The sequence below is a fragment of the Bombyx mandarina genome, chromosome A1 (assembly GCF_030267445.1).
Source record: "Bombyx mandarina strain Sakado chromosome A1, ASM3026744v2".
Taxonomy (NCBI): domain Eukaryota; kingdom Metazoa; phylum Arthropoda; class Insecta; order Lepidoptera; family Bombycidae; genus Bombyx; species Bombyx mandarina.
This window is the reverse complement of record NC_143234.1, coordinates 2,045,067-2,072,067: the sequence shown is the minus strand read 5'-3', so window position 1 is coordinate 2,072,067 and position 27,001 is coordinate 2,045,067. Positions and strand designations below refer to the sequence as shown.

Below are 27,001 nucleotides of genomic sequence, written 5' to 3'. Positions count from 1 at the left end.
AGTAAATAACGTTGTTATTTTATCGCATTCTTTTCGAATGGACACGTGTGCCTGTGTACCGTCCTGTTTGTCGGACTTACTCAGTTTATCGTTAATCAATTGCGAAGGAAAGTTCTGTTCTGCATCATGTCAAAACGGAAAATTAAAGTTATCATTAAGTGATAAACTTAAAATATTGCATGCATTTGAATCCGGAAAATCGCGAACTGAAATTCAGAGGTGCATTAGCGAAAAACTCGGGTTAGTGAGAAACCTCTATAAGCGAGAATGAGATTGTGCTCCCTTGAACTCTCGCTTATCCAGGTTTGACTGTATTCATACGAAGTAATATCATCTGGTCTAAAATTAAACACCGCAGTATTTATATAGAAAAAAATAATGTGTAATGAATATCTTTCATCAAGGTACTGTACTGCAGGAATAGATACATGTGTGCTAACTTATTGATTCTTCCAAAAAGCAGCTATAATACCAATACATACAATTGAAAATCACGGCTCTCCGTTCATGTTTTTATTTTCATTAATTAAAAATACCTTCAGTAAAATAAATCGTTGTAATGACCCAATAAGAGACTTATGGGCCAATTAATTTTGAAGCTCTTCTCTTCTTCTTCAACCCGTGTCCACCCAATGCTGAGTGTAGGTCTCTTCGAGTGCACCCCATTCACTTCGTTCTTCAATCTCTACCGACTACTTTGATAGGTCATCGGTCCACCTCGTAGACTGTCTGCCCACGTTACGACGTCCAGTACGAGGTCTCCACTCCAGTACTTCTGTGCCCCATCGATTGTCAGTGCGACGGCATATGTGGCCGGCCCACTTCACTTTTTCCGAGCAATCACTTTGGCTATGTCAGTCAAATCAGTTCTGCGGATTTCTTGCTCTTCTCATAACTGTCTAAAGGCACAGCTTGGAAACGGCTAGCATCGAACTTGGGACGATTTTGTGAAGCTGTCCAACCACACATTCGTATAGAGTTTTTGCGCGTGACACATTCCATTAAATAACTCTGGTACCAGGGCCCTGAAACTGCGATACTTTAAGAAAAATATTTTTCTTGTATGGAAACTATCGACATCTTGTAGCGGATGCCCTTAAACTTATCCGTTGTTATAGTTAAGACATTTAATTAATGTGTAACTAAATACAGAAAATAAAAAAAATAAAAAAAATCATACAAGTCTTTATTTGTTATAGACAAATTGATTAAATTTTATCAATTAGTGGTTTCTGAAATTTTACAAAATCCTTCATTAAAAATAAAATATAGGATAGGCAATATTTTACTGCCATCTACAGGAGCAATGAGAAACTAATCGAAGCGAGGCCATCTAGTGGCCGACGCCCGTAAACATTTTTGTTAAGTGCTTGAGTTGCTTATCTATAAATAGTTTATGTGTATTATCTATGCTCGTTACAAACAGTCGTTGTCTCTACATCTCCACCCAGCCATATCAACATGACTATTCTTACAGCAATAATTGGAAATGTTTACGAAATCAAGTTGCAATAGTAATTTAGAAACAAATTAAGCTACATTTTGTGTCGGTTGCATGTGTTTTATCTCGACGTAACGATCGGAAAATCTCGATGTTGATCTGATAACGCGCATCGTGAAGCGTGCCTAATGAAATATAATATACATTGTATCGAAAATAGTCTTTTTTCCATTAGTGCGTTCCTTCAATTCTATGTTAAGCTTTGCCTCGAATATACCACTCGTACAGTAGGATCCTAGAGAACTAAGACTAATTAAAAAGACGGTGAAGTGAACCTTCCAGGATTCTTCAACAAGGACCGGTTTTCATGAACTTGTATCACTTATATTTGGGTTTGGGTGTTACTTTGCTTATTACGCTCACAAGGTGTGATGATAGCTATCATAGAACACAGCATATTTGACAGACGTTTGAATGTAGCTAACGAAATTTTTAAGATTCGCATAGGTATATACAAGTTCCGAACTTTTGGTCTACTGAGCAATTTCTCTGGCTCGTTGGAAGATATTTTTGTCGTAACCTGCTTAAATAATATTATATATCAATTCTATCATGAACCCCCTTTATAATTTTCAACTATCGAAGACTGTGTAGATCATCAACGATCATTAGATATTTTGAAAGGTGGGTAGTCGGATATGACACATTGGAAATCACCAAGTTTTTTTACTGTATTACCAAAATTGTGCTCCTTATTGAGGTAAATAAAATTATTATATAGGCAGCTAGACGTAATAATAATATGGCAACTTACTTCCATGGATTTATTTGGTTATTTGATAAGGTGCGCCATAGCTCCGCAGACAAAAGGCGGTCGTATCAAAGCGTGTAGTTTAACAATACGCCTTGACACTAGTAGGTACAATGTGTTGACATTATCAATGTCAGAACTGATGGTTGCATTCACTCATACTGCATTAGCGTACTAAAATACTTCGGTTCTAAGGTTCAAACAGCTATATTGCTTAACAGCGGAAGTTATTTAATTTTCCGTGGCACTGTTTGGAATTTAAGTGTACGTATTATACAAAATCAAAAAAGAAAGACTACATTGGCTACTTAAAAAAATACTAAAATGTTGGAATGTTTTATCTCAATTAAAATTTCGTGTCCATCAAAATTTAATGATGTAGGTGTTATTATTTTTATCGCGGAATCAGTAACGTTTCATGGCTAGATTGACCATGATAAATTTAATTAACTTACAACATTATTATCATGGAAAAGTTTAACAGTGTTTTTGTTGTGATTATTTGTATAATAGCTTAAAGAAAACCTCCGGGCCTTAAGCGGTAAGGTATGGTAAAATCCAACGGAAGGTATCATTGTTTACGACGAAATACCTATCTTTTTTTTATTATTGCGTAGATGTGTGGACGTGCTCACAGCCCACCTGGTGTTAAGTGGTTACTGGAGCCCATAGACATCTACAACGTAAATGCGCCTCCTACATTGTATTTATAGTTTATCTATATATTAATACGTGAAGCAAAAACTTTGTATCCCTTTTTACGAAAATTGCGCGGACGGAGAAGTATGAAATTTTCCACACTTATAGAGAATATAGAGAAGAAGTGCACAATGCTAATATTTTTTTAAATAATGCATAAAAGATACATTAAATCAATAAAGAAAACAATACACACACTACATACCATGTATTTAACGCACACACGCATGCATACTATTTACTGTTACTTTTGTTCTCGACGTCTGTGGTCAAACTGAGAATAGATTAAATATTGTTTGTCTTTATTAATATTTTTCTATAGTGTTGTAGTCTTGGCGTTGAAAATAAAATCATAATAGTGTACAAACTTACAATTCCAATTAATTATAGTCGTATTTCGATTACTGCGGGACCTCTAGTTAAAATTATTGCGCCTTAAGATAAAAGCAACATAAGTCTAACATGCATTCGCATCATGACCTTAAGTTTCAAACCTAAAAGCATTTCGGTGAGGTTGTCCATTATGAATTCACAAAGGCACCCACTTTTTATGGTGTGGAAAGTTTAAAGCGCGTAAGTGCCTAGTGTAAGTTACGGAAGCTTTTAAGTTGAATGATAACAAGTTATGTTATATGAGATCACCCGCGTTAAAGTAAAAAATAACAAGAGTGGATCATCGTTTGAATTAGGTTTTTATTCCCTAGCGTGTAGGTGAGCTCTCGGGGTTCAAACCGGAGGTGTTGCTAACACTGGCCTAGCAAGAGCAGTGCTTCGCAGAATCTACCACCGGATCGGAAACGCGACCCATTGAGAAGATCCCGCGAGAAACTCAGTGGGCTGTGTCTATGGGTTAGGTTACTCGCCGAACCCTTCGTCTCAAGCGACTGGTTCGACGAGAACAGTGACCTGAGAATTTAGTAAAAGGCTAAAGAATAAGAGCGTCAGCTGCGTGATACCACACGTGACTCACTCTCACTAGTGCTTATTCACTACGACCCTACATGGGATGTATATTACCGCCCTTACTTTTTGCTGCGAAACAGAAAATTCTATAAATATATAAATACATACAAAATTATTATTATTCTTATGTTCTTAACTAAAACTAATTTTACGGTTTAATCTCGCGTTTTTTTTAAATTTATATTATTACCGACATCTAGAATACTTTACAGTTTTCGTGGTCGCAAAAGACTGTTATCGTATAATATTAGTTAAAATAGTTTTAATCATAATAACATTTAGCTTTAGTTATAATTAACTAGTGTGAAGAACTCCGTTTCCAACAGCCAGTAAAAATAAATACACAGACTGCTGTAGTCGTTCACTAAATTCTGTACTGATTTATTTGTAATTTCACTCTTACACATTTTGAGGTACGTGCTCATTGCAAAGTACACAGCTTTACGTGTTTTTTCGAACTGCTCCCCAGGGCCCTGAAACTGCGATACTTTAAGACAAATATTCTTTTTTGTATGGAAACTATCGACATCTTGTAACGGATGCCCCTAAACTTATATGTTGTTAAAGTTAAGGCATTTAATTATTGTATAACGAAACACAGAAATTAAAAATTAATAAAATCATACAAGTATTTATTTGTTGCAGACAAATTAATAAAATTTTATCAATTAGTGGTTTCTGAAAATTTACAAAATCCTTCATTAAAAATAAAATATAGGATAGTTAATATGCTACTGCCATCTATAGGAGCAATGCGAAACTAATCGAAGTGAAGCCATCTAGTGGCTGACGCCCGTAAACATTTTTGTTGAGTGCTTAAGTTGCTTATCTACAACTAATTTATGTGTATTATCTATGCCGCTACCTTCATTTCGTTCACCGCAGTTATTATTAATATTCTTCGTCTCCACTACCGTCATCTCTGTCACCAACAGTGTTGCCACATGTCAATCCGAAAATTGTCTTAGCTTGAACGTGTTAATTTTGTATATTACATATATATTTTTTATAGCTTAGATTGGCGGTCGAGTTCACGGCCCACCTGGTGTTTAGTGGATACCGGAGCCCATAGACATCTACAACGTAAATTCCGCCACCCAGCTAGAGACGTGAGTTCTGAGGTCTCAGTTTTAACAGTACAACGGCTATCCCACGCTTCAAACCGAAACGCATTACTGCTTCACGGCAGAAATAGACAGGGCGGTGGTACTCACCTGTGCGGACTCACAAGACGTCCTACCACCAGTAAAAAACACATGTATATATTTTTTGACAGCAAACCTTACACTAGTAAAAGTAGTTTTAATTACGTCAACTACTCGTGAAATCCGAAGGTAATTCTATATTGTGTTCTTTGTTGTCAGGTGTCGTTGCATGGTGGGGGAGAGGAGAAGGCAAGAGGATGGGGGACAGTTTCTTGCACCTGGGGGACATTGTCTCCCTCTACGCGGAAGGGACTGTTGCGGGATTCCTCAGTACTTTAGGGTAACTAAGTTCAATTCTTGATTTACATACAGATTTTTGAAGTACTACCCACCCGCGTGTAAATCTGGCGACATAAATCGCGCACATCAAGATACTGGAATTACTTGCGCATTAACCCTCCGTTGCATTATTGTTGTTGAATTCACGTTAAATCATATCTACCATTATCCACCAGGCCACCCACCTTCGAAACTTTTTTTTCTTGGGTGGATGGACGAGCTCACAGCCCAACTGGTGTTAAGTGGTTTCTGGAGCCCATAGACATCTACAACTTAAATGCCGCCACCCACCTTGAGATATGAGCTCTAAGGTCTCATTATAGTTACAACGGCTGCCCCACCCTTCAAACCGAAACGCATACTGTCTTTTTTTTTCTATTAACTCCAAATTCCACAGCACGTCTTAAAATGTACTTTAAATCCATTGTCACTGAGCTGGAATCACCGGCCTGATAAAAAAAAACACGTTTACTAATCAAACTAGCATTCTTAGGTGTTTAGAGTGACGTCACAATTAGCTTAGCGCTCGTGGAAAATATATATAAAAATATCTTATAGGTACTGATTTATGTGCCGTTTTTAGATATTGAAATATATAGATTTTTTATTTCTTCCTTAGGTTGGTAGATGACAGGTGCGTGGTCTGTCCAGAGGCTGGCGACCTGACTGATCCACCCAAAAAGTTCCGAGGTACGTTAAGTAATTACGATGATAAATAAATAAATAAAACAATCGGCCATTAACGGAACCAACGTTCTTTAATTTGTCTCGTGTCGCCCATAATGTTCTAGAAGAATCGAATTACATTGTGTTATTCTGCTTTCTTAAACTGTGGTATATACTGTAATATCATGTTTACTGCCGGTAGGACGTCTTCTGCGCTAAGACCCTGCCTATTTCTACCGTGAAGCAGTATGAGTTTCGATTTCAATAGTGGAGCAGCCGTTGTATTGTGAAACTGAATCTTAGAAGTCACTGTTTATGTCGATGGACTCCAGTACTCACTCAATATAAACTATAAAAATTAAAAAGAAGTACCTCTTCAATTTGTATACGATTGCTCACGTTCTGGCTCGACGCGGTACCCTTGTTCTATAATACAACTGATATTTCAATTTTATTGCTAGATGGGTGGACGAGCTCACAGCCCACTTGGTCTTAAATGGTTACTGGAGCCCATAGACATCTACGACGTAAATGCGCCACCCACCTTGAGATATAAGTTCTAAAGTCTCAAGTATAGTTACAACGGCTGCCCCGCCCTTCAGACCGAAACGCATTGCTGCTTCACGGCAGAAATAGGCAGGGTGGTGGTACCTAACCGCGGGGACTCACAAGAGGTCCTACCACCAGTATATTTTTCTAGGCAGCAAAATAGGTACATTGGAACGGATCTTGTCATCAGTGCAGTGTGCAAATTGGAAGGTTGGGATAGGCATTATAATTGTAGCTTTGACTTCATATATCAAAGTTGACGGCTGCTTTCGCCTACCGGCCCCAAAATACATATTTGCATCATAAAACTACTGATTAAGCTTTAATAAATCGCAGATTGCCTGTTCAAAATATGTCCCATGAACCGGTACTCGGCTCAAAAGCAGTTCTGGAATACGGCCAAGCAGTCTGCGAACCCTAACGCGGACACCGGACTGCTGAAGAGGTTACACGTAAGTTCATCTTTAATTGGTGTACCTAAGGAAAGCATCTTTCAAAGTTCAAAGATTTGTGTGACGTTCTTCTCTTCTTCTTCATTGTTCCCTCACTGCTGAGGATCGCGATCATATCTGACTTTCCTCCACAGTGTTCGAGCATGGGTGGCATGGATCGCATGGTATAGACTACCACCAATCACTTCTTTAACCAGACCTGACCGTCTGACTGGTGTTCTGTCCACGGCGCTCTTGCCCTCTATGCGACCCAAAATGATGAGCATCTAATTCATCTCTGGGAGACCGCATGATGTGCCCGAAGAAGCTCATAACACGTTCCCAGCAGTGCGTGTCGTGGGCTTATATTAAACTCGAATTGTGGGTAGGATTGATTTAAAAATCACGATTTCAGTATTATCAAGTCGCGCCAATAAAGAAACGAATCTAAAATGGCGGCGGCGATCATGCGCTCTCACTCTGAACTATTGCTGTCTTTAGTCGCACACGGCGCGAACTGCATGCAAAAAAATATCAGTTCTGACTTTGTTGTTGAGTTCGAGTTTTTTCACTTTCGAGTTGTGCGACTTAGATGACTGGTAGCAAAAGTGTCTATGCAAGTCACCTCCCCCTCTGTCAGGGCATAAAGTAAAGTAAAGTACAATACGACCGATGTATCTTGGCGAGTCCGAACTTCGCGCAGAAGGCTGCGCACAAACGTTTTTAGGAACCAAATGGTGGCATGACCGACGTGCGCGGGGCGGAGGTCTAGGCTAGGGATTGACTCTGTGTAAACACAATCGTCCCTTTATTCAATCAAATATCGCAATCGATTTTTATCGATTTAGAATTTATTGATTTTTGTTTTTATGAGATACTGAACGAAATAGATTTACAAACTTATTGAATGTTGTCGTTAGTAAGCGAGACTTCATCTTTAATAAAAAAAAAAAACTAATAACACTTTATTTTCTTGGTTGAAAGACATGATTTAGTTGAATATCAGCTATTTATAAACAACTACTACACTAGGGACTGTTTGTGAATATTTTAAACCTCCTATAAAATGGAATATAAATATATTTTTTTATTTAAAATTTAATCAATTTGAAAAAAAATCGATTGAACAACATCCTCAAACACGCATATTGGACATCCCTTTTCTTGACATCGTATGAATTCGGTAATTCTCGGTACGCGGTAATGTGTCTCACTCACACGCTAGCATTAGTGTCGTGTTCGCGTCGCTATCTCTGTCTTGAATACGGGCGGCTACAAAAGTTTTCATTGATTTGTTATTATTAAACTGTTTTTGTTTAGTGCTCAGTTTTTTGTTTAGTTTTAAGATTGTTTGTGTTTAAATTTGTTTTAGTATTAAGTGTCCCTTGGCATTTATACTATTCGTTAAACCAAAGCATAATAGTGTTTTAAATCGTCGGCCGACAAACATAATTATTGATTTTTTTTTAAAATGAAAAAGAAGAAGGCTTAAAAGATGTTGACAGTTTTATTTAGAGTTGCTAACGCAACTGGTATATCGCAACGCACAGTACAGCGGATCGCAACTGAAGGCAGTGTTCGGGCTTACTTTCGAATTAATTTAATTACGTTATTTTTACAGCTTTCTGTCATAATTTATTATTCTTTTACTATCTCTCTTTAATTTATTACGTTATTTTTATAGCTTTCTGTCTCATAGTGTTTTGATATTCATTTTATTTGTACTTGGTACCTGTATAATTAGGGGCATTTTAAATCGTATTTTGATTTAAAAAAATTAATACTAATAACACTTTTTTTTACGAGTATACATGCGCGAAAGTTCACCTGCGGCTATATTCAGACTCGCCAAGTTACGTCGGTCGTATTGTATATTCTCATTTGTTTTTTTTTTTTTTTTTACAATGAACAACTTTTTCTTTCTATCTTTCTTTTTATTTGTTGACCCTACCATCAGTCAGTGCAGGTACATAGACGCCATTTTCGGTTCGTTTCTTTATTGGCGCGGCTTATACAAATGATTCCACGTGTTTCCAGCTTTTTTTTTTTCCTACCTATTTTGATCGCCTTGAGAGGCTATTTCAGCTTCACCCTAAAGTGTGTAGGTAAGCTCACGGGGCTCAAACTGGAGTGTCGCTAACACTGACCCTAGCAAGAGCAGTGCTTCGCAGAATCTACCACCGGATCGGAAACGCGACCCACTGAGAAGATCCGCCGAGAAACTCAGTGGGCTGTCTATGGGTTAATTCGCTCGTCGAGCCCTTCGTCGCCAGCGACGGGTTCGACGAGGACGGTGCTTGTGGTGCCGTTAATGGATCAGTGTTTCCAGTGTAGAACACAGAACGTTATGAAAATCCAACTCGAAACTAGACCGAGTTGAACGAATAATATAAACTAGTACAAAATACGTAGTTTTTGTTTATTTATCCATTGGAAAATGTACACGTGAAAATCAGTTTCGACTTCATCTAAACAATGTTCTTCGATTGACCCAAAAAACTATCCATTAAAACGCAACGCATTAAAAACGATTCCAGTCAATTTCGCCGAATGCTAATTTAAGATCAACGATCCAGCCGAATTTTTAACGTTCGAAATAAATATTAAGTCTTCGGTATTATTGGATTTGTCTGTGATTCGAAGCGGGCGTTAGGTGAATCTAAACACAATGATACCGCGTGAGATCACTTTTGTTATTAGACTGGATTAAGTCTAGGAAAAACAATTTCGAACCTAGAATGAGAATGTCGGAAGCGTCTTTTTTTATTTACATGCATTGTTATTTATTACATCTAGATTAGCCTATATATCTATGTAACGGAATTTTATAACGTAATTATTACCAACTTCTACGTCAAGCAAATCTGAACTAATTTCGCCTCTATAATACTAGACATAGAGTTTATGGGTTTCGAAATACATTGGGCATATATTGTTTTACTATAGCTATTGTAGCGTAGATATTGGATAAAATATCATACCCGACCCAGGTGACGTATCATCATTAGTAACTTTTTTTTTCCTACCTATTCTAGTAACATCGAAAGGTTATTCTAGATTCACCGAACTTGTAGGTGAGCTCACGGAGCTCAAACCTGACGACGTTGCTAACACTAACCCTAGCAAGAGCAGTGCTTCGCAGAATCTACCACCGGATCGGAAACGCGGCCCACTGAGAAGATCCGGCGAGAAACTCAGTGGGCTGTGTCTGTGGGTTGATTTACTTGCCGAGCCCATCGTCGAAAGCGACGGGTTCGACGAGAACGATGACCGGTGCTCGAGGTACCTAAAAACACCGTTAATGGATCGGGAGGATCCGAAATGATGTATTTTGGGCGACGTGGACTGTTTACCATTCGGTCCGGAAGATCGGGAATGAACTATTTGCAACGCAAAGTCCCCGTCGTCTCCAAAATATGTCTTGTCGGATCCTCCGGAATCAATCTCGGTGCTTTTACACTCCAACCACCGATCATCGTTCTCGTCCAACTAAGAATTCGACGAGTAAACTAATGCATTTATACAACCCAATGAGTTTCTCGCCGGATATTCTCAGTGGGTCGCGATTCCGATCCAGTCGTAGATTCTGCGAAGTACTGTTCTAGCTAGGTCAGATAGTAAATTTTCTCACATTGACCCAGTGCGAGAATAAATGGAATAGCACTGTAAGCTACCAGCGCATAGGTATGGAAAAAAGAAAAAAACAGATAAAATATTCTTTAGCTGAAAGATTGTGTGGTAAATATATTTACCATATAAATTATTTATAACTCGGAGCTTACTGCGTGCTTTAAAATGTATCATGTAAATAAATGCCATAAATATTTGCTTGCTTTTTTTTGGTATTTGATATCTATGCTAATATTATAAAGCTGAAGAGTTTGTTTGTTTGAACGCGCTAATCTCAGGAGCTACTGGTCCGATTTGAAAAATTATTTCAGTGTTATTAGATAGATATTAGATAGCCCATTTATCGAGGAAGGCTTATAGGCTATATAACATCACGCTAAGACCAATACAAGCGGAGCACCAATAAAGAATGTTTCAAAATCAGGGTTATTTTTGAGAGCTTCCGCTGCGTGCGCTTCAGAAACGGTTAAAGTTTCGCTAAAATAATGTATGACAGAATTGTTCCCCTTTAAAAGATCTAAAAAAAGTCCGCGACAGCATATGTCTATATGTTAAGGTTGGCTCACTATAACGTTTTTTATACTAACCAAATTTGTTCTAAAATAAAGCATTATTTGTGAACTATTTCACGCGGACGAAGTCGCGGGCAAAAGCTAGTTATTTATAACTCGGAGCTTACTGCGTGCTCCTTAAAATGTATCATGTAAATAAATGCCATAAATATTTACTTGTTTTTTTTTTGTATTTGATATAAACAATGTGAGAACAAATAAAAAAAACTTTTAGTTGAGTCTGTTAAAAAAACAAATCCATATCAAAGAACAGCATATAAAGCAATCATAATAACATAAACTATCAATATATTATATCCATTACCTCTCGTATTCATAAAAACGTCCAATGACACAACATTTAGAATGACAAATTGTAACATTAAAAAGACGGATCGTTCAACGTTGGTTCCAGTGAGGGAATAAAAATATCAAACGCTCGTAACCTGCGATTATAAATAATTAATTAAAAACATTTATCGGACGGATTGAATCGCCTTCACACAAAAAAAAATGTTTAATTCTTCATCTTCATTTTTTATCTTTGCCACAAACTGGTGTCAACCCGTAAATGCATCGTATCATGAATACATCTATACTATTTATACTAATATATAAATCTACAGTGGTTTTTACGGATTTTCCGTTAACTACTGAACAATGCATCCGATTGACTTGAAACTTGGTATCCATGTAGAAATACATGTACATACGGAATATGTTGTCCCATTCGGTGTCGAGACCCTTGGTCCATGGGGTCCTAGCGCTATAAGGCTTTTTAAGGAAATAGCAAAAAGGTTAGTCGACATCACAGGAGACCGAAGAGCTGGCAGCTACCTTGGACAAAGAATTAGTCTTGCTATTCAAAGGGGGAACGCTGCCAGTATCTTCGGAACCTTGCCTAAAGGGACTCCTTTTAATAATATGTTTTAGTTATTAAATTATTATTTTTTTATAGCTTAATGTACAGTTTAAATGTTCTTACTTGTAAAATGTAAATCACAGAACCAAAAACTTAATGAATAGGCTAATATTTATATGAGTGTTGGACTCCCTACACCAGTTGCGGGGGCGTTAATGATGAGAATCTTTGTGGGGGTGAGAAATAATAATTTTAAATGCCCAGCGAAGCGGGCGGGTACAGCTAGTATAATTATAAATATAATTTCTTTCTGATACAGACTAGTATACCGATGGTTGTCACTGTCGCACATGGATATCAACAGGGCTGCCAAGCAATGCAACATATTTTTTTGTTGCCTTTTTGTGCAGACTAACATACGGCCCACCTGATGGTGAGTGGTTACCGTTATGGACTTCAGCAATGCCAGGGGCAGACCCAAGCCGCCCTATCAAAAACTGGTAACCGTTCAAACCTTCGTTGTAGAAGGATCTATCATCTTAGCGCTAGACAAACACGGTGGAGATCATTTCAGAGCGGTTGAAATACAGATGACGGTTTTATAATTCATCAAATAATACCTCAGACCACCGTCCCTTAATCAATAACATTTATTATTTCAAAATTTTACTTTAAAATCTGTGTCTTACAAAGTAACATAAAATTCATTACTTATTTATTTGGCGTTCCGATCAACAGCCATACGATTTTCAGATTAACATATGCTCATATTCATATGCTCGTAATAAATATATATATTAGTTAAGTCGATCTCGTCTGGGCGTAGTTGGAATAGCCCCTTAGGATACCAGCGCCCATGAATCAGCTCGCTGAGTTACTCGCCGGATCTTCTCAGCGGGTCGCGATTCCGATCCGGTAGTAGATTCATTCAAGCAGCTGCTCTTGAGCTTTTAGGTCTCCTTCGGAGGCGCTCGGGCAACTGTTAGCAAATCCCACCCCTCTTGGCAGAGCCTTTGCTCGCCCATCTGTCCTGGTTAAACTGGAAAGACCTCCGGGCCACCAGTAATCCTTCAATCATAAAAAAAGGATACCAGCGAAGAGATAGAAAAAGTATCGATATCCGATTCGTTACAGCATGCCGCTGAGATCGAGAAGAAGCAGAACGATTTGGAGAATAAGAAACTTCTGGGGACTGTCGTGCAGTACGGCAGCGTCATACAGCTGCTGCACGTCAAGTCCAACAAGTATCTTACGGTGAGTGTAACCTTGTCTTTATAAATGCGCTCAATTAGAAACTACTTTTTTTTATTGCTTAGATGATTGCACAAGCTCACGACGCACCTGGTGTTAAGTAATCACCGGAGACTAGACATCAACAACCTAAATCCACCAGTAAGGTGTTGTTAAAATAAAGAAGGCTATATTTAAGAAACTTTATTTTAGTTTATTGCATTGATGAATGGACGAGCTCACGGCCCACCTGGTCTTAAGCGGTTACAGGAGCCCATAGATATGTACAACGTAAATGCGCCACCCACCTCGAGATATAAGTTCTAAGGTCTCAGTATAGTTACAACAGCTGCCCCGTCCTTCAAACCGAAACGCATTACTGCTTCACGGCAGGAATAGGCAGGGCGGTGGCACCTACCCGTGCGGACTCACAAGACGTCCTATCACCAGTAATATGAATATAACATATAAATGAAAAAATGTGGTTCTGTTTTGTGCTATGCGATAAACGGGAAGCTTCACTGCGTCCCCTAGCATTGCTAAAACCTACCTTCAGATGGACTCTACGCTAGTTTGCTTTTAACTGTCCACGGAACCTTGCCAGTTGGTAATGTCATCGTTAATAATTGCAGGTAAATAAGCGACTACCCGCATTGCTCGAGAAGAACGCGATGCGGGTTCATTTGGACGCTAACGGAAATGAGGGCTCCTGGTTTTACGTAATGCCTTTCTACAAATTGCGGTCGACTGGTGAGTAGACTTGACTCGTGACGTCACTGCTTGAATTCATCACTAGTCTTCTGCGACCACGTGTACTATGTTTTTTTTGCCGTTGCATACGAGCATACGGCCCAACTGATGGTGAGTGGCTAACGTCGCCCATGGACCTCAGCAATGCAAAAAATATACCATTAATATAAAAATATACCCAATGCCAAATTCTATATATAATTATACGAAATGTCCGAAATAATATAATGACAACAAAAATAAAAATGAAAACTCGATATTAAGAGGTAAACGTAGTTTTAATATATCACAACGTGATTGGCGCTTACCTTGAGACATGAGGTCGAAATTTTATGATGAAACGACTACCTCATTCGTTAAACCGAAACAACTGTCAGCTTCCCGTGCAGACGCGCATATCGTACACAGAGTTAATAAAAATAAATCGAAGTGTCTGTTTGAGTAATGCCAGTGATGACGTCATTTGAGGCTAACAAATGTTGATTGTTAATATCGATAATTAAAAAATATTTTTCATTAATAAAATTAATTATTATTAGGCAATCATCTAGCCTTTTCTTAGAAATGGTTATTTAATAATAAAAAAATAATAAACGGTCAATGCTCATTGTGCGCTTTAATGATACTTAGCGAAGAATGAAAGAATTCACTTCACAATGACATCAGAAATCGGTACCTTCTCAAACAAAAAAAAAACAATATTATTTTTTCGGTTACTTTCCATTGCGTAGTTTTATGGCTTAATGATAATACCAATATGTAGTATTTTCTGTGTACAGGGGACAATGTGGTGGTCGGTGATAAAGTGATAATGAACCCGGTGAATGCGGGACAGCAAGTGTTGCACGTCTCCTCCAACCACGAGCTTCCGGACAACGCCGGCTGTATGGAGGTTAGACAGACGCTCTCGTAATTAAAGACATGAGTGGATGAAGGGGATATGATACAATTTGTTAACCTATATATATTATACGTGAAGCAAAAACTTTGTACCACTTTTTTATGAAAATTATGCGGACGAAGGACTATGATATTTTCCGTAGGGAGTCTAACGCTCATATAAATATTAGCCTAACCATTGAGTTATATGTATTTTCTGCATGGATACCAAGTTCCAAGTCAATCGGATGCATGGTTCAGTAGTATAACGGAACATCCGTAAAAGCCACTGTAGATTTATATATTAGTATAGATAATACTTTAAATCAATAAATATAAACATTAGATACACTACCATGTATTTGACATGCACACATTTATATCTACCCTTTATTTATTGTCAAACTTTTGTCATTTATAAAGTCTGTGGTCAGATTGAAAATAGGTTAATATTGTTTATCTTTATTAATATTTGTCTAAAGTGTAGTCTTGGCGAAATCTGTTATTATATAATAGAAGTATGATAGTCTTTGACAATAGAACCACAAGAAAATTCAAACTTATAATTTGAATTAATTATAGTCGAATTTCGACTACTGCGGGACGACTAGTTTTGAGAAAATGGGCAACAAACTTTTGTTACTTGTACTTTTTCTTTGTACATAACTCCATCACATGCAATTTCTAAAAGTAGACTTTAAACCCTAAGTTTTAAGGTCTAATATGGTTTATAGGCACATAACCCGGTCGCCGTCCTCGCCGAACCTGTCGCTCGCGATGAAGGGCTCGACGAGTAAATTAACCCACAACCACTGGCCATGGAGGCGGATCTCGCCCAAGCCCTGGCCCTCTAAGTGTTTCGGGTCCCCCTCACATGTCGGTCTGGGGACCGGCAAGGGGGGCCTAAGAAGACGACGTGCAAGCTTCTCTGCACGCGTTTTACGCAAGAGCTTCCGGGTGATGGAAGGCCGGCTATCCTCGACCCACGCTGGTTCTGGCCCAGCGGGGTATTCCGTAGGGTAACCCACTCTAACCGGCGCCATCTAGGCGGGCTTCGGACAGTCTGCCGACCGAGAGGGTTGGTGGTCATGGCGCCGACGACCGCCAGTCCGGCGTCCCGAGGGAGAGGGTGATGGGAGAGATGTGCTCCGCACTAAACGCTTCACTTTCCCCCCTTTGCCTTGTCATGAGTTCTGTCTCATGCGAGGTTTGGACGTTGGTTGTTGAGCGACAGGAGGTTTTAGTCAGTTCGACTCTGACATACCCCGCCCAGTATCCCCAGAAAAGGGCGGAAGTCCGGCGATTTCCTACTGACCAAAAAAAAAAAAAAACCCACAACCACTGAGTTTCTCGCCGGATCTTATCAGTGGGTCGCGTTTCCGATCCGGTGGTAGATTCTACGAAGCACTGCTCTTACTAGGGCCAGTGCTAGCAACACTCCCGGTTTGAGCCCCGTGAGCACACCTACATATTAGGATGAAGCTGAACTAGCCTCTCAAGGCTATCAGCATAGGTAGAAATAGATAAAAAAGCATAACATAACACCTTTATGTAATGTAAAAACTCAAAAATCTTAAAAATGGTACTTAACCCCTTCACACACTCATGTCTTCAATTACCGTCAAAGGACTCATTACTAAAGCCTGAAGAAAAGTCAACGTCTTAAGCTGTATCAGGACGACCGTGATCCGTTTCAGGAATTTTATCGGATCCGGCACTTAATTGAACCACGAGCTCTTCTGGACTAACAAAAATACAATACTTAATTTGCTATTGTTTTAGAAAATTCAAATGCAATGCATCGTGATCAGACCGTGAGGTCACTGACCCCGGCCGACCTCAGTTAAAATTTATTTGTCATACAACGCGTGCAGTGTAAAAACATTATCTCCGATCTTTCAAATCGAAATGAGTGTTATCTTTGTAATAGAAACAGACAGAGCTGTGGCTAGGATTTGTGCTGAATTAACGCTAGTGCTCAAGATAAGAATTAGTGATGGCAGTAAAGAAACCGAGGCGTGTTACAATTATATATGACTACTATGTCATTATAGTCCTCTTCAAAATCGACATCCCAATCGATCCCAAACATTCAATATCAAATATCACCCACAGGTGAACGTAGTCAATTCCTCCACATCCTGGAAAGTGACCTTATTTCTCGAGCACAAAGAGAACCAGGAGGAGATATTGAAAGGTGGCGACGTCGTGAGGCTGTTCCATGCAGAGCAAGAGAAGTTCCTCACTATGGACGAGTACCAGAAACGGCAGCACGTATTCCTGAGGACCACGGGTCGATCCAGCGCCACCGCCGCCACCAGCAGCAAAGCGCTGTGGGAGATTGAGGTATGTAAATAGTTTTTATCACATCCGGTAAAAAAAACATTATTTTTTATTTTTTTATTTTGCGGATGCCCCTAAACTTATATGTTATTAAAGTTAAGACATTATTGTGTAACTAAATATAGAAAAAAAAAAATCATAAATCATACAAGTCTTTATTTGTTATAGACAATTTGATTAAATTTTATCAATTACTGGTTTTTAAAAATTTACAAAATCCTTCATTAAAAATAAAATATAGGATAGGTAATATGTTACTGTTATCTACAGGAGCAATGAGAAACTGATCGAAACGAAGCCATCTAGTGGCCGACGCCCGTAAACATTTTTGTTGAGTGCTCGAGTTGTTTATCTATAACTAGTTTATGTGTATTGTCTATGGTTCGTGCAATACTATTGTTAGCAACGTCTTGATCGCTCTATATCGTCCGTCAGCTTCGAAATAGATGGTGTTAGTTATTGTTCACGCTAGTTTCAATTAGTGCTGCTATCTTCCAAGAGATGGCTCTCGCTATCGGCAAGTGCGGTCGTAGCGGCATGATGGATCATGAAGCCGGTTTTACCTGTCAATGACAGATGATATCCATTTTTTTTATTGCTTTGATGTGTGGACGATCTCACAGCCCACCTGGTGTTAAGTGATTACTGGAGCACATAGACATCTACGACGTAAATGCGCCACCCACCTTGAGATATAAGTTCTAAAATCTCAGTATAATTTCAACGGCTGCCCCACCCTTCAAACCGAAACGCATTACTGCTATACGGTAGAAATAGGCAGGGTGGTGGTGCCTACCCGCGCGGACTCACAAGAGGTCCTACCACCAGTTAAATTACGCCTATATCGTGCTTTTTTTTTCCTACCTAGCTGAGAGCCTTGAGAAACTCAGTGGGCTGTGTCTGAGGGTTATATTGTGCTATGATGTGACGTTGATGAGATCCCGCGTCCTTGTCCCAGGTGGTGCAGCACGACCCGTGCCGCGGCGGCGCTGGACACTGGAACTCCATCTTCAGGTTCAAGCACCTCGCCACCGGACACTACCTGGCGGCCGAGGCGTGCAACCGCCCACAGTTAGTAGCATATTGCCGTTTTACGTGTACTACCTGAACACAAATATGTTCATATATGGTGGAAATCCTCCTCCTCATTGCTGAGAATCATGATGCGCCCACCTGTGACCTTTTTTTTGTAGAAATCTTAGAAATACTTAAATGATATTTTTTTAAATGTTTCAAAACTCTTGTGAGGTGTGGTTAACTTTAAAAAATAAATATACCAATTTTAAGAACTAAATGTGTGGGTAGTATGTAATAAAGCTCTAAGAAATCCGGAAAGCGAATAACAATACAGTTGCCTTGTACATACTATTTTGTAACTTTTGTTTTTAATTACATATTACATTTTCTTAATTTATTTATGTAATTTTGCCGTTTTAATTATTATTATTTATCAAAAAGGGATGGTGTATGCGCGGTGATGAATCAGCAAGTAAGTTGAAATTGAATAAGTGCGAAGTGACGATGATAAAGTTATTGTCACAATATTCATCTCTGTGACATCCTTCACTAACATTATTATATTAATTTGAACCATATGTGACTACAGTTAAGGTTTATTTCACAGCGACGGGCCACTAGAAGCGGGCGAGCCGGCCTACCAGCTGGTCCCTGTCCCGCATTCATCGGAGATCGCAACACTTTTCGAACTGGACCCGACCACGATGACGCACTCTGACGCCCCCGTGCCGCAGAGTAGTTACGTTAGGTAGATGTGACTTTTGAAAGCTAATGTCCCCTACGAGATGGGTTAGTAAATGAGATGCAAGTCAGTGGAATTAACGATAGGGACACATGTTCCACGGGCAGTAAGCTCCTTTCATTAAATTGCTTTCAAGGGCTTTTTTCGACATACTACTTTTTTTTAAGGGATTTTATGACCTGGTAACTAAGACCTTTAGGTCAAGTCTTATTTTAATTTATATTATTAGTTTTATGAAAAGTGATAATATGGAGTATTTTTTTTACTTTTTGTGTATATATATAATAAAGATTACAACATTTAATTCCGATTGTAGATTACAACATTTATGCACGCACACATGGGTCCACTCAACGTCGATACCAATTGACAAAGATGAAGAAAAACCGGTTATGTCAAAGGTGAGAGTATTCTTAAACTTGGACTTTGTGGATAAACTCCACCTTCAGACATGAGGTCAAGTCTCAATAAAATATATGTATATTATACCTGAAACCGGAACGCATGACTCCTTCGCGGCAGAAATAGTCAAGATGGTGGTACGTCTGCCATATACATCTATGTCACTGATGGATTAATTTGAATCAATGAATCAGATAAACAGGGCCGCCCTCGACATCTTCCTTTGCGTTTCATCTCACAAATCTGACTAATAAATTTGGCCTTTAAATTTCAAAGTCATTATCATTGAATTCAAGATGTCCGATTAACTTGACACACGAATCAAGTACCGATGACAATGCAATAAATAATTAAATTTTTTTCATTATCGACTTTCTGTCAAGATGATTTTTTTTTATTTAAATTTTAAATAGTTTTAAACAAACACACAGCCTACTAAAGTCACTCGAAGATAGCTTAGAACCACGCCTGCTATACTTAAACCCGGATAAACTTGAAGGTCCGGCCTGCATCACGCATTCCTTGTGTTCCAGGTGGGGTGCTCGTTGGTGAAAGAAGATAAGGAAGCGTTCGCCCTGATATCCGTGTCGCCGAGCGAGGTCCGGGATCTGGATTTCGCCAACGACGCCTGCAAGGTCCTCTCTGCGCTCTCCACCAAACTGCAGCAGGGCACCATAGAACCCAACGAGAGAAAGTTAGTTGGGACACTCGGTTTGTTTATCAAACGCGCTCTGTACTGACGTGACGGGGACGCCAGCCCCCAATCAGAAGACTGCGACCGGTCCTGTGCACTCGCTGTGATCATCAATACTCACAAATATATATATCGATAGGTGCCCACGCGTTACTTCAGTAAAAAATCAATCAGTAGTAATTACATATATACACGCATACGACTGCCTATATTCTCTGTAGGGAACAGCCGCTGTAAAATACTACAGAGACTTCGCCATCGACCATCAGTGGTGGGATGTCTGTACACGTAGGGCAAGCTTTCTGCCCATCCAGAATAACTAGTGGTCTTCCGATAGTCGAAATTCGACAATAGTTGAAATTATAACTTTGTACACTATCATGATTCTATTGTCAAAGACTATTATACTTCTATAATCACAGATTTCGCCAAGACCACACTTTAGTTAAACAATATTAATAAAGACAAACAATATTTAATCTATTCTCAATTTGACCACAGATCACAATAAGAAAAGTTTGACAGTGAACAAATAGTATGCGTGTGTGTGTCAAATACATGGTAGTGTATTTAATGTTTTTATTATTATATATTTTTTTCTTTTCACTTACCACGTCTACTGAGTAAACCTATTGAAACGTACTTACACTGTGGACAGCACGGGAGATAGTCTGGTAGTTTCAACATTCTACATACATTAATTTCATTTCAGAGCACTGACGTGTCTGCTTCAGGACATAGTGTACTTCATAGCGGGCTTCGAAAACGAACCGAATAAGTCTGAAGCCTTGGACCTGGTCGTCGAGAACCCGCACAGAGACAGACAGAAGCTATTACGCGAACAATACATACTGAGGCAGCTGTTCAAAATATTACAGGTCAGTACAGTGCGTAGTCACAGCACGTGAGCGGACCCTATAAACTACTAAACAAAAGCAATGAAGCCTTAATATTTGTTTTAATAATTTTATTATTAAAGAAGCAATGTAAAGCAAAGTACGACCGTGCGTTAATTGTTTTGAATGTTTTACATTACGGGCTATGTAGTAAATATTAATTAAACTTCATTTCGATCTAATTTTCTACGTTTACACTAATGAGAAGCATAAGTTCTGGTCAAACATAATTACAAGCTTAACCTTGTGTCCCAAGATCGCTGGCGGCCTTTATATTGTAATGTCTGTGGACTTCAGTAATTCATTTAACAGACAGACCGAGAGGTTATCCACCGATAAAGACTAAAAAAAAAACAGTTTATAAAGTCATCTTTTTGATGTGAAACATCTATAGCCGCCCGTAAAACCGGTTTCTGGTGTGGCGAATCATGCTGTGGCGACGCGTCGCCACGCTATGTTATGGTATATATATACAGTCTATATGCAGTAGTGTGTACGGTGTGGCGACGCGTCGCCATGCGCAATCGACTGTGCGATTCTCTCCCACTCGATCCGGCGTTAAGCCATCTCTCTCGCTACACTGAGCTCGGATACCTATAGTGTATACTCCGTAGTGTATACAGTGTTGTTTACTACAGTACACATAACCTGTGTTTTACTTGAAAACAAATTATTTTTTCGTAATATTTTATTTTATCATTACGACATATTTAGTTCCTATCACAATCTGTTCTTTTCTGCATATTACTTTTACAAAATAATGTCGATGTTTCACATCTGCTAGGCGTCCCGTGACGGCTACCATTTTCTTTTTTATTTTTATTGCTTAGATGTGTGGACGAGCCCACCTGGTGTTGATCGGTTATTGGAGCCCATAGACATCCACAACGTAAATGCGCCACCCACCTTGAGATATAAGTTGTAAGGTCTCAAGTATAGGTACCACGGCTGCCCCACCCTTCAAACCGAAACGCATTACTGCTTCACGGCAGAAATAGGCAAAGTGGTGATACCTACCCGCACGGATTCACAAGAGGTCCTACCACCAGTAACAGTACAAGTAGAGATGAGGACGTTTAAAATTCCTCCAGGGTCCGTTCCAAGAGCCAGCCGACGGGGAGCCTTTCCTCAAGATCGAGGAGCTGAACGACACGCGCTACGCTCCCTACAAGAACATCTTCCGGCTCTGCTACAGGATCCTGAGGCTCAGTCAGCAGGACTACAGGAAGAACCAGGTTGGACATTCCCTTCAATACCATGGCGTCCGTAAAACTACCAAAAGGACTAGAGAGTTTATTAACTATTAAAACAGTTTGGGAGACAACGAGAAAGGCAAGATCGTCCATCGAATTTTGTACCGTATGTTCCATGGGGAGTGCTCTAAGGAATTGGTTGAGATGATACCATCATTTCGTTTTTAGTAGAGTAGAGTTCATCCACACTACCTGCGGTCATCCACAGTGCGTTTCTAGAGATCTTTTTTGCCACGCACCATCCGGCTTTGGAATGAGCTCCCCTCCACGGTGTTTCCCGAGCGCTATGGCATGTCCTTCTTCAAACGAGGCTTGTAGAGAGTACTTAAAGGTAGGCAGCGGCTTGGCTCTGCCCCTGGCATTGCTGAAGTCCAAGGGCGACAGTAACCTAACCGCTCGCCATCAGATGGGCTGTATGCTCGTCTGCCTACACAGGCACTAAAAAAGAAAACTAATTTGCTTTAATTGTAGTTGTTCAGAACTCGTATATATGTAAACTTATCTTGAAAATATCGTTAGCGAGATTCAGACTTCTGTCAAAATATCTTGTGTTCAATAATAGCTACCAACTACAACAGTATAAGTTAAGTGTCAATTAACAATGTGCCTTTGACTAAACAATGGTCTGTAATGCATCCACGACGCTGAAGCAAGCGTTGTGTTCAGTTGTGAGGGGCATGTTATTGTCATGTCTTAAGTTTTTCAACAATACATCATGAGTGCCACGATAATATGTTCTCAAAACGAGGTTCGAAGAGAGTTCCGATATTGATGATAACCATGACGCTTACCACTCATTCAGTCGCGAGCAACTACTTAGGCAGTACAGACCTTCGGCTTTCATTAATTGTCCAAAGATAATTTTATTTTTCGATGGATGAATGTTCCGATGGATGTGTGGAGTAACGAGACTGGATAAAATACGGAATAGATATGTTAGAGGAAGTCTGAAAGTGGCATATGTGACAGAGAAGCTGAGAAATACGCGTTTGGGATGGTATGGACATGTGATGAGACGAAATGACAATGAGGTTGGTAAGAGAGTTTTGACTATAAATGTAGAAGGATATAGAGCAAGAGGTAGACTTAAGAAGAAATGGATGGAATGCGTGAAAGACGATATGTGTAAGAGGGGAGTGAGCGAAGAAATGATATATATGATAGAGGAGTATGGAAGGAGAAAACATGTTGCGCCGACCGTGACGACTGAGAGAAGGGCAGGAGAATGATGATAATAGTTTTATTTTTCAATGAATGGTTTATTCGTTTTTCAGGAGTACATAGCGAAGCACTTTGGGTTCATGCAGAAGCAGATAGGGTACGACATCCTGGCTGAGGACACGATCACCGCCCTGTTGCACAACAATAGGAAGCTTCTGGAGAAACACATCACAGCATCCGAGATCGAGACCTTCGTAGGTGAGGCGCACACGTCACGGGGTCGGCCAGCGGGCTGTTGCATATGCAGTGACGTCAGAGTTGTAATCTATATATATTAAAATGAATTGCTGTTCGTTAGTCTCGCTAAAACTCTAGAACAGCTGGACCGATTTGGCTAATTTTGGTCTTGATTTATTTGTGCAAGTCCAGAGAAGGTTTAAAAGGTAGATAAAAATGAAAATGCTTGGAATTAAATAAAAATAACGATTTTGTTTTTCCTTTGATGTGTCCCCCGTCGGACGGATTAGTTTTGTTTGTTTTAAGTTTATTTTATACAAAAGCTTAGGTCTTTTATTTATCGATTGAGGCACTGCGAAGTCTGCCGGGTCAGCTAGTAATCAATAACACCCTGGTCACTGTCCATTCGTATTCGCTGGTGTTCGTTATAAGCGAAGCTTACGGTGGGCAGCGGCTTGGCTCTGCGTCTGGCATTGCTGAAGTTCATAGGCGATGGTAACTACTCACCATCAGGTGGGCCGTATGCTCGTCTGCCTACAAGACGGGCAATAAAAAAAAAAGTAAACATGTTTGTCTGATCTGGGAATCGAACCCGTGACTCGGTCCCGTAGTTAATTACTGTACTACGAGTCGAGTCAATTTCACCAATAATGGTATAGTCTACTTAGCCTCCAGTATTGTGTCTGTATGAATATTTAAAACAAATCTAATATTAAAAAAAAAAAATTACATGCCCCTGAGTTTCTTGCCAATTCTTCTCAGGAGGACAGAGGCTAGTTTTTGTGAATTGGCGGTAATTCTTTTGACGTTCAACAAGTATGTACTTTCATTTATCTTCTCCTTCTTCTTCTTCTCTCTATATAAAAAATGAATTGCTGTTCGTTAGTCTCGCTAAAACTCGAGAACGGCTGGAACGATTTGGCTAATTGTGGTCTTGAATTATTTGTGGAAGTCCAGAGAAGGTTTAAAAGGTAGATAAATATGAAAATACTCGGAATTAATTAAAAATAACAATATTTTTTTCCCTTTAGTTCCTTTGTGTTCCCCGTCGGACGGATTACTTTTGTTTGTTTTAAGTTTATTTTATACAAAAGCTTAGGTCTTTTATTTATAAATTGAGGCACTACGAAGTCTGCCGGGTCAGCTAGTTTTGAATAAATTTTTTTGGATTTGATTTGATTTGATTTGTGGTCTGATATCTTGCAGGTCTGGTCCGGAAGAACATGCGCACCTGGCAGTCCCGGTTCCTGGACTACCTGAGCGACCTGTGCATCTCCAACAAGAAGGCTATTGCCGTCACGCAGGAGCTCATCTGCAAGAGCGTGCTCTGCGCCAACAACTCCGACATACTCATCGAGACCAGGTCGGTGGACTGCGCCTTCTCAATGTAACACACGACGCGAAAGCTTTGAGGTCTACTACCGTGTACGTCTTGTGAGCACGCACTGAGGGGAACACTGCCTATTTCTGCCGCAAAGCAGTAATGCGTTTCTGTTTGAAGAATGGGGCAGCCGTTGTAACTATACTTGAGACTAGAACTTATATCTTTTTTTTTTTTTTTTTTTTATTGCTTAGCTGTGTGGACGAGCTCACAGCCCACCTGATGTTAAGTGGTTACTGGAGCCCATAGACATCTACAACGTAAATGCGCCACACACCTTGAGATATAGTTCTAAGGTCTCAGTATAGTCACAACGGCTACCCCACCCTTCAAACCGAAACGCATTACTGCTTCACGGCAGAAATAGGCGGGGCGGTGGTACCTACCCGTGCGGACTCACAAGAGGTCCTACCACCAGTAATTACGCAAATTATAATTTTGCGGGTTTCATTTTCATCTCATTCATCTCAAGGTAAGTGGCTCATTTACGTTGTAGATGTCTATGTAACCACTTAACACCAGGTGGGCTGTGAGCTCGTCCACCCATCTAAAATATAAAAAATAAAAAATTCCAAATTAGACTGTGAAAGTGGTCAAAAAGTCAATTTACTAAAAAACACCTAATTCTTTAGTTATGGATGATATAGCTGTTGTACTATAAAATTGAGACTTAGATCTCATGTATCAAGTTGGGCGGCAGCATTTATGTTGTCGATGTCTATGGGCTCCGATAACCACTCAACGCTGAGAGACCCATGAGATCGACATCTAAATAATAAATGAAAAATACGGTTATATTTGAATAGAAAATTTTCGATAATGAAAACAAACACTGCTCAATGGAAACATCCCTATTTTTCTCTGATTTATTGCTGCGGGAACAACAGCAGCCCAGACCAACTAAGCGACATCTGGTGGCCTGAAACATAATCTGCCTATCTATCTAATGTAATTTTGTCATAAAGATGTTAACCACAGCCAAATTTTTATTTCGTGATGTCTATTGATTTCGATAACCGTTCGCTGTGATTTTTTTGTGTCGTACTTTTTATATAAAATTATTAAATTGATTAACCCATTTACAGGCTGGTATCCATTAAATATAAAGAAAAAGGAAAGATGTCGGACCCCGATGAATCCAAGTGCAGCGTGGAGCAGAGAGTCATGCTGTTCTGGAACAACAAAAAGGTAATGAATATTTTATTAATATTAATAAGACTTTGTTGTCTGTTCTTTTGTTTATTGTTATTTAAATTTATGATTTTTTTTTTATTACTTTTGCCACACAACCCACTGAGATTCTTGTCGGATCTCTTAATCGGATTACGATCCGATGGTAGATTCTGCGAAGGAGTGTTAACAAACTCAAGTTGAACCCCGTGAGCTCACCATGTCCGTGCGATGTTTGAATAGCGCTTAGTAGCAGCAGACCAATGAAGTAGGGAAAATAAATGTTATTATTGTAACGCCGGTAAGTGTTACGCCATCTATCGCCGAATAGTTTAACGAATATCGAAGCACCTAGTAGTACCTAGAACGCTCGAGAAGTACAACGCCATCTATTGTCAGATAGCGGAAACTACTACTAGAGATGTGTGGAATATTCTCGATAATTCTAGGGATGAGGTATCGGCTATAAAAGCGTTGTAGAGATGGCACGCAGTCGGTCAGTAATCGGAACTACTCGAAGCGAAACAGCGAACGGATCACCTGAAACGAAGCGGAACAAGCGAATTGAGAGTTTTAAAGTGTTTGTTGAGCGTTTTAAGTGTTCTAAGTGTTGAATACAGTTTTTAGCGCATAACATTACATTATTTCGAAAGGAATACTTTACAGTTTTCTTGTCTGGGACGACTTAACTGTTATCCGTCGAGGTTTGACTGTTGTGCTGATTCTGGCAACAAATAAGGGAGATTGAACAGGACGAGC

At 39.5% G+C, this 27,001-nt stretch overlaps 1 protein-coding gene across 11 annotated transcripts in view; it reads left to right on the top strand.

Annotated features, from left to right (window-relative positions):
• The window catches only part of Itpr (Inositol 1,4,5,-trisphosphate receptor), a 113,560-nt gene that overhangs the window by 30,990 nt on the left and 55,569 nt on the right, over positions 1 to 27,001 (top strand). For all 11 annotated transcript variants that reach the window (XM_089739944.1, XM_089739946.1, XM_089739942.1 and 8 more), the window contains 16 exons: positions 5,279 to 5,399; positions 6,018 to 6,088; positions 6,950 to 7,065; positions 13,222 to 13,341; positions 13,950 to 14,067; positions 14,847 to 14,959; positions 17,062 to 17,292; positions 18,248 to 18,360; positions 18,914 to 19,054; positions 19,365 to 19,449; positions 19,984 to 20,144; positions 20,857 to 21,022; positions 22,132 to 22,275; positions 23,568 to 23,712; positions 24,898 to 25,054; positions 26,158 to 26,260. In XM_089739944.1, coding sequence (XP_089596070.1) covers positions 5,317 to 5,399; positions 6,018 to 6,088; positions 6,950 to 7,065; positions 13,222 to 13,341; positions 13,950 to 14,067; positions 14,847 to 14,959; positions 17,062 to 17,292; positions 18,248 to 18,360; positions 18,914 to 19,054; positions 19,365 to 19,449; positions 19,984 to 20,144; positions 20,857 to 21,022; positions 22,132 to 22,275; positions 23,568 to 23,712; positions 24,898 to 25,054; positions 26,158 to 26,260 — 2,067 coding nt within the window. In that variant the 5' untranslated portion in view covers positions 5,279 to 5,316. The remainder of the gene's footprint in view (positions 1 to 5,278; positions 5,400 to 6,017; positions 6,089 to 6,949; positions 7,066 to 13,221; positions 13,342 to 13,949; positions 14,068 to 14,846; positions 14,960 to 17,061; positions 17,293 to 18,247; positions 18,361 to 18,913; positions 19,055 to 19,364; positions 19,450 to 19,983; positions 20,145 to 20,856; positions 21,023 to 22,131; positions 22,276 to 23,567; positions 23,713 to 24,897; positions 25,055 to 26,157; positions 26,261 to 27,001) is intronic.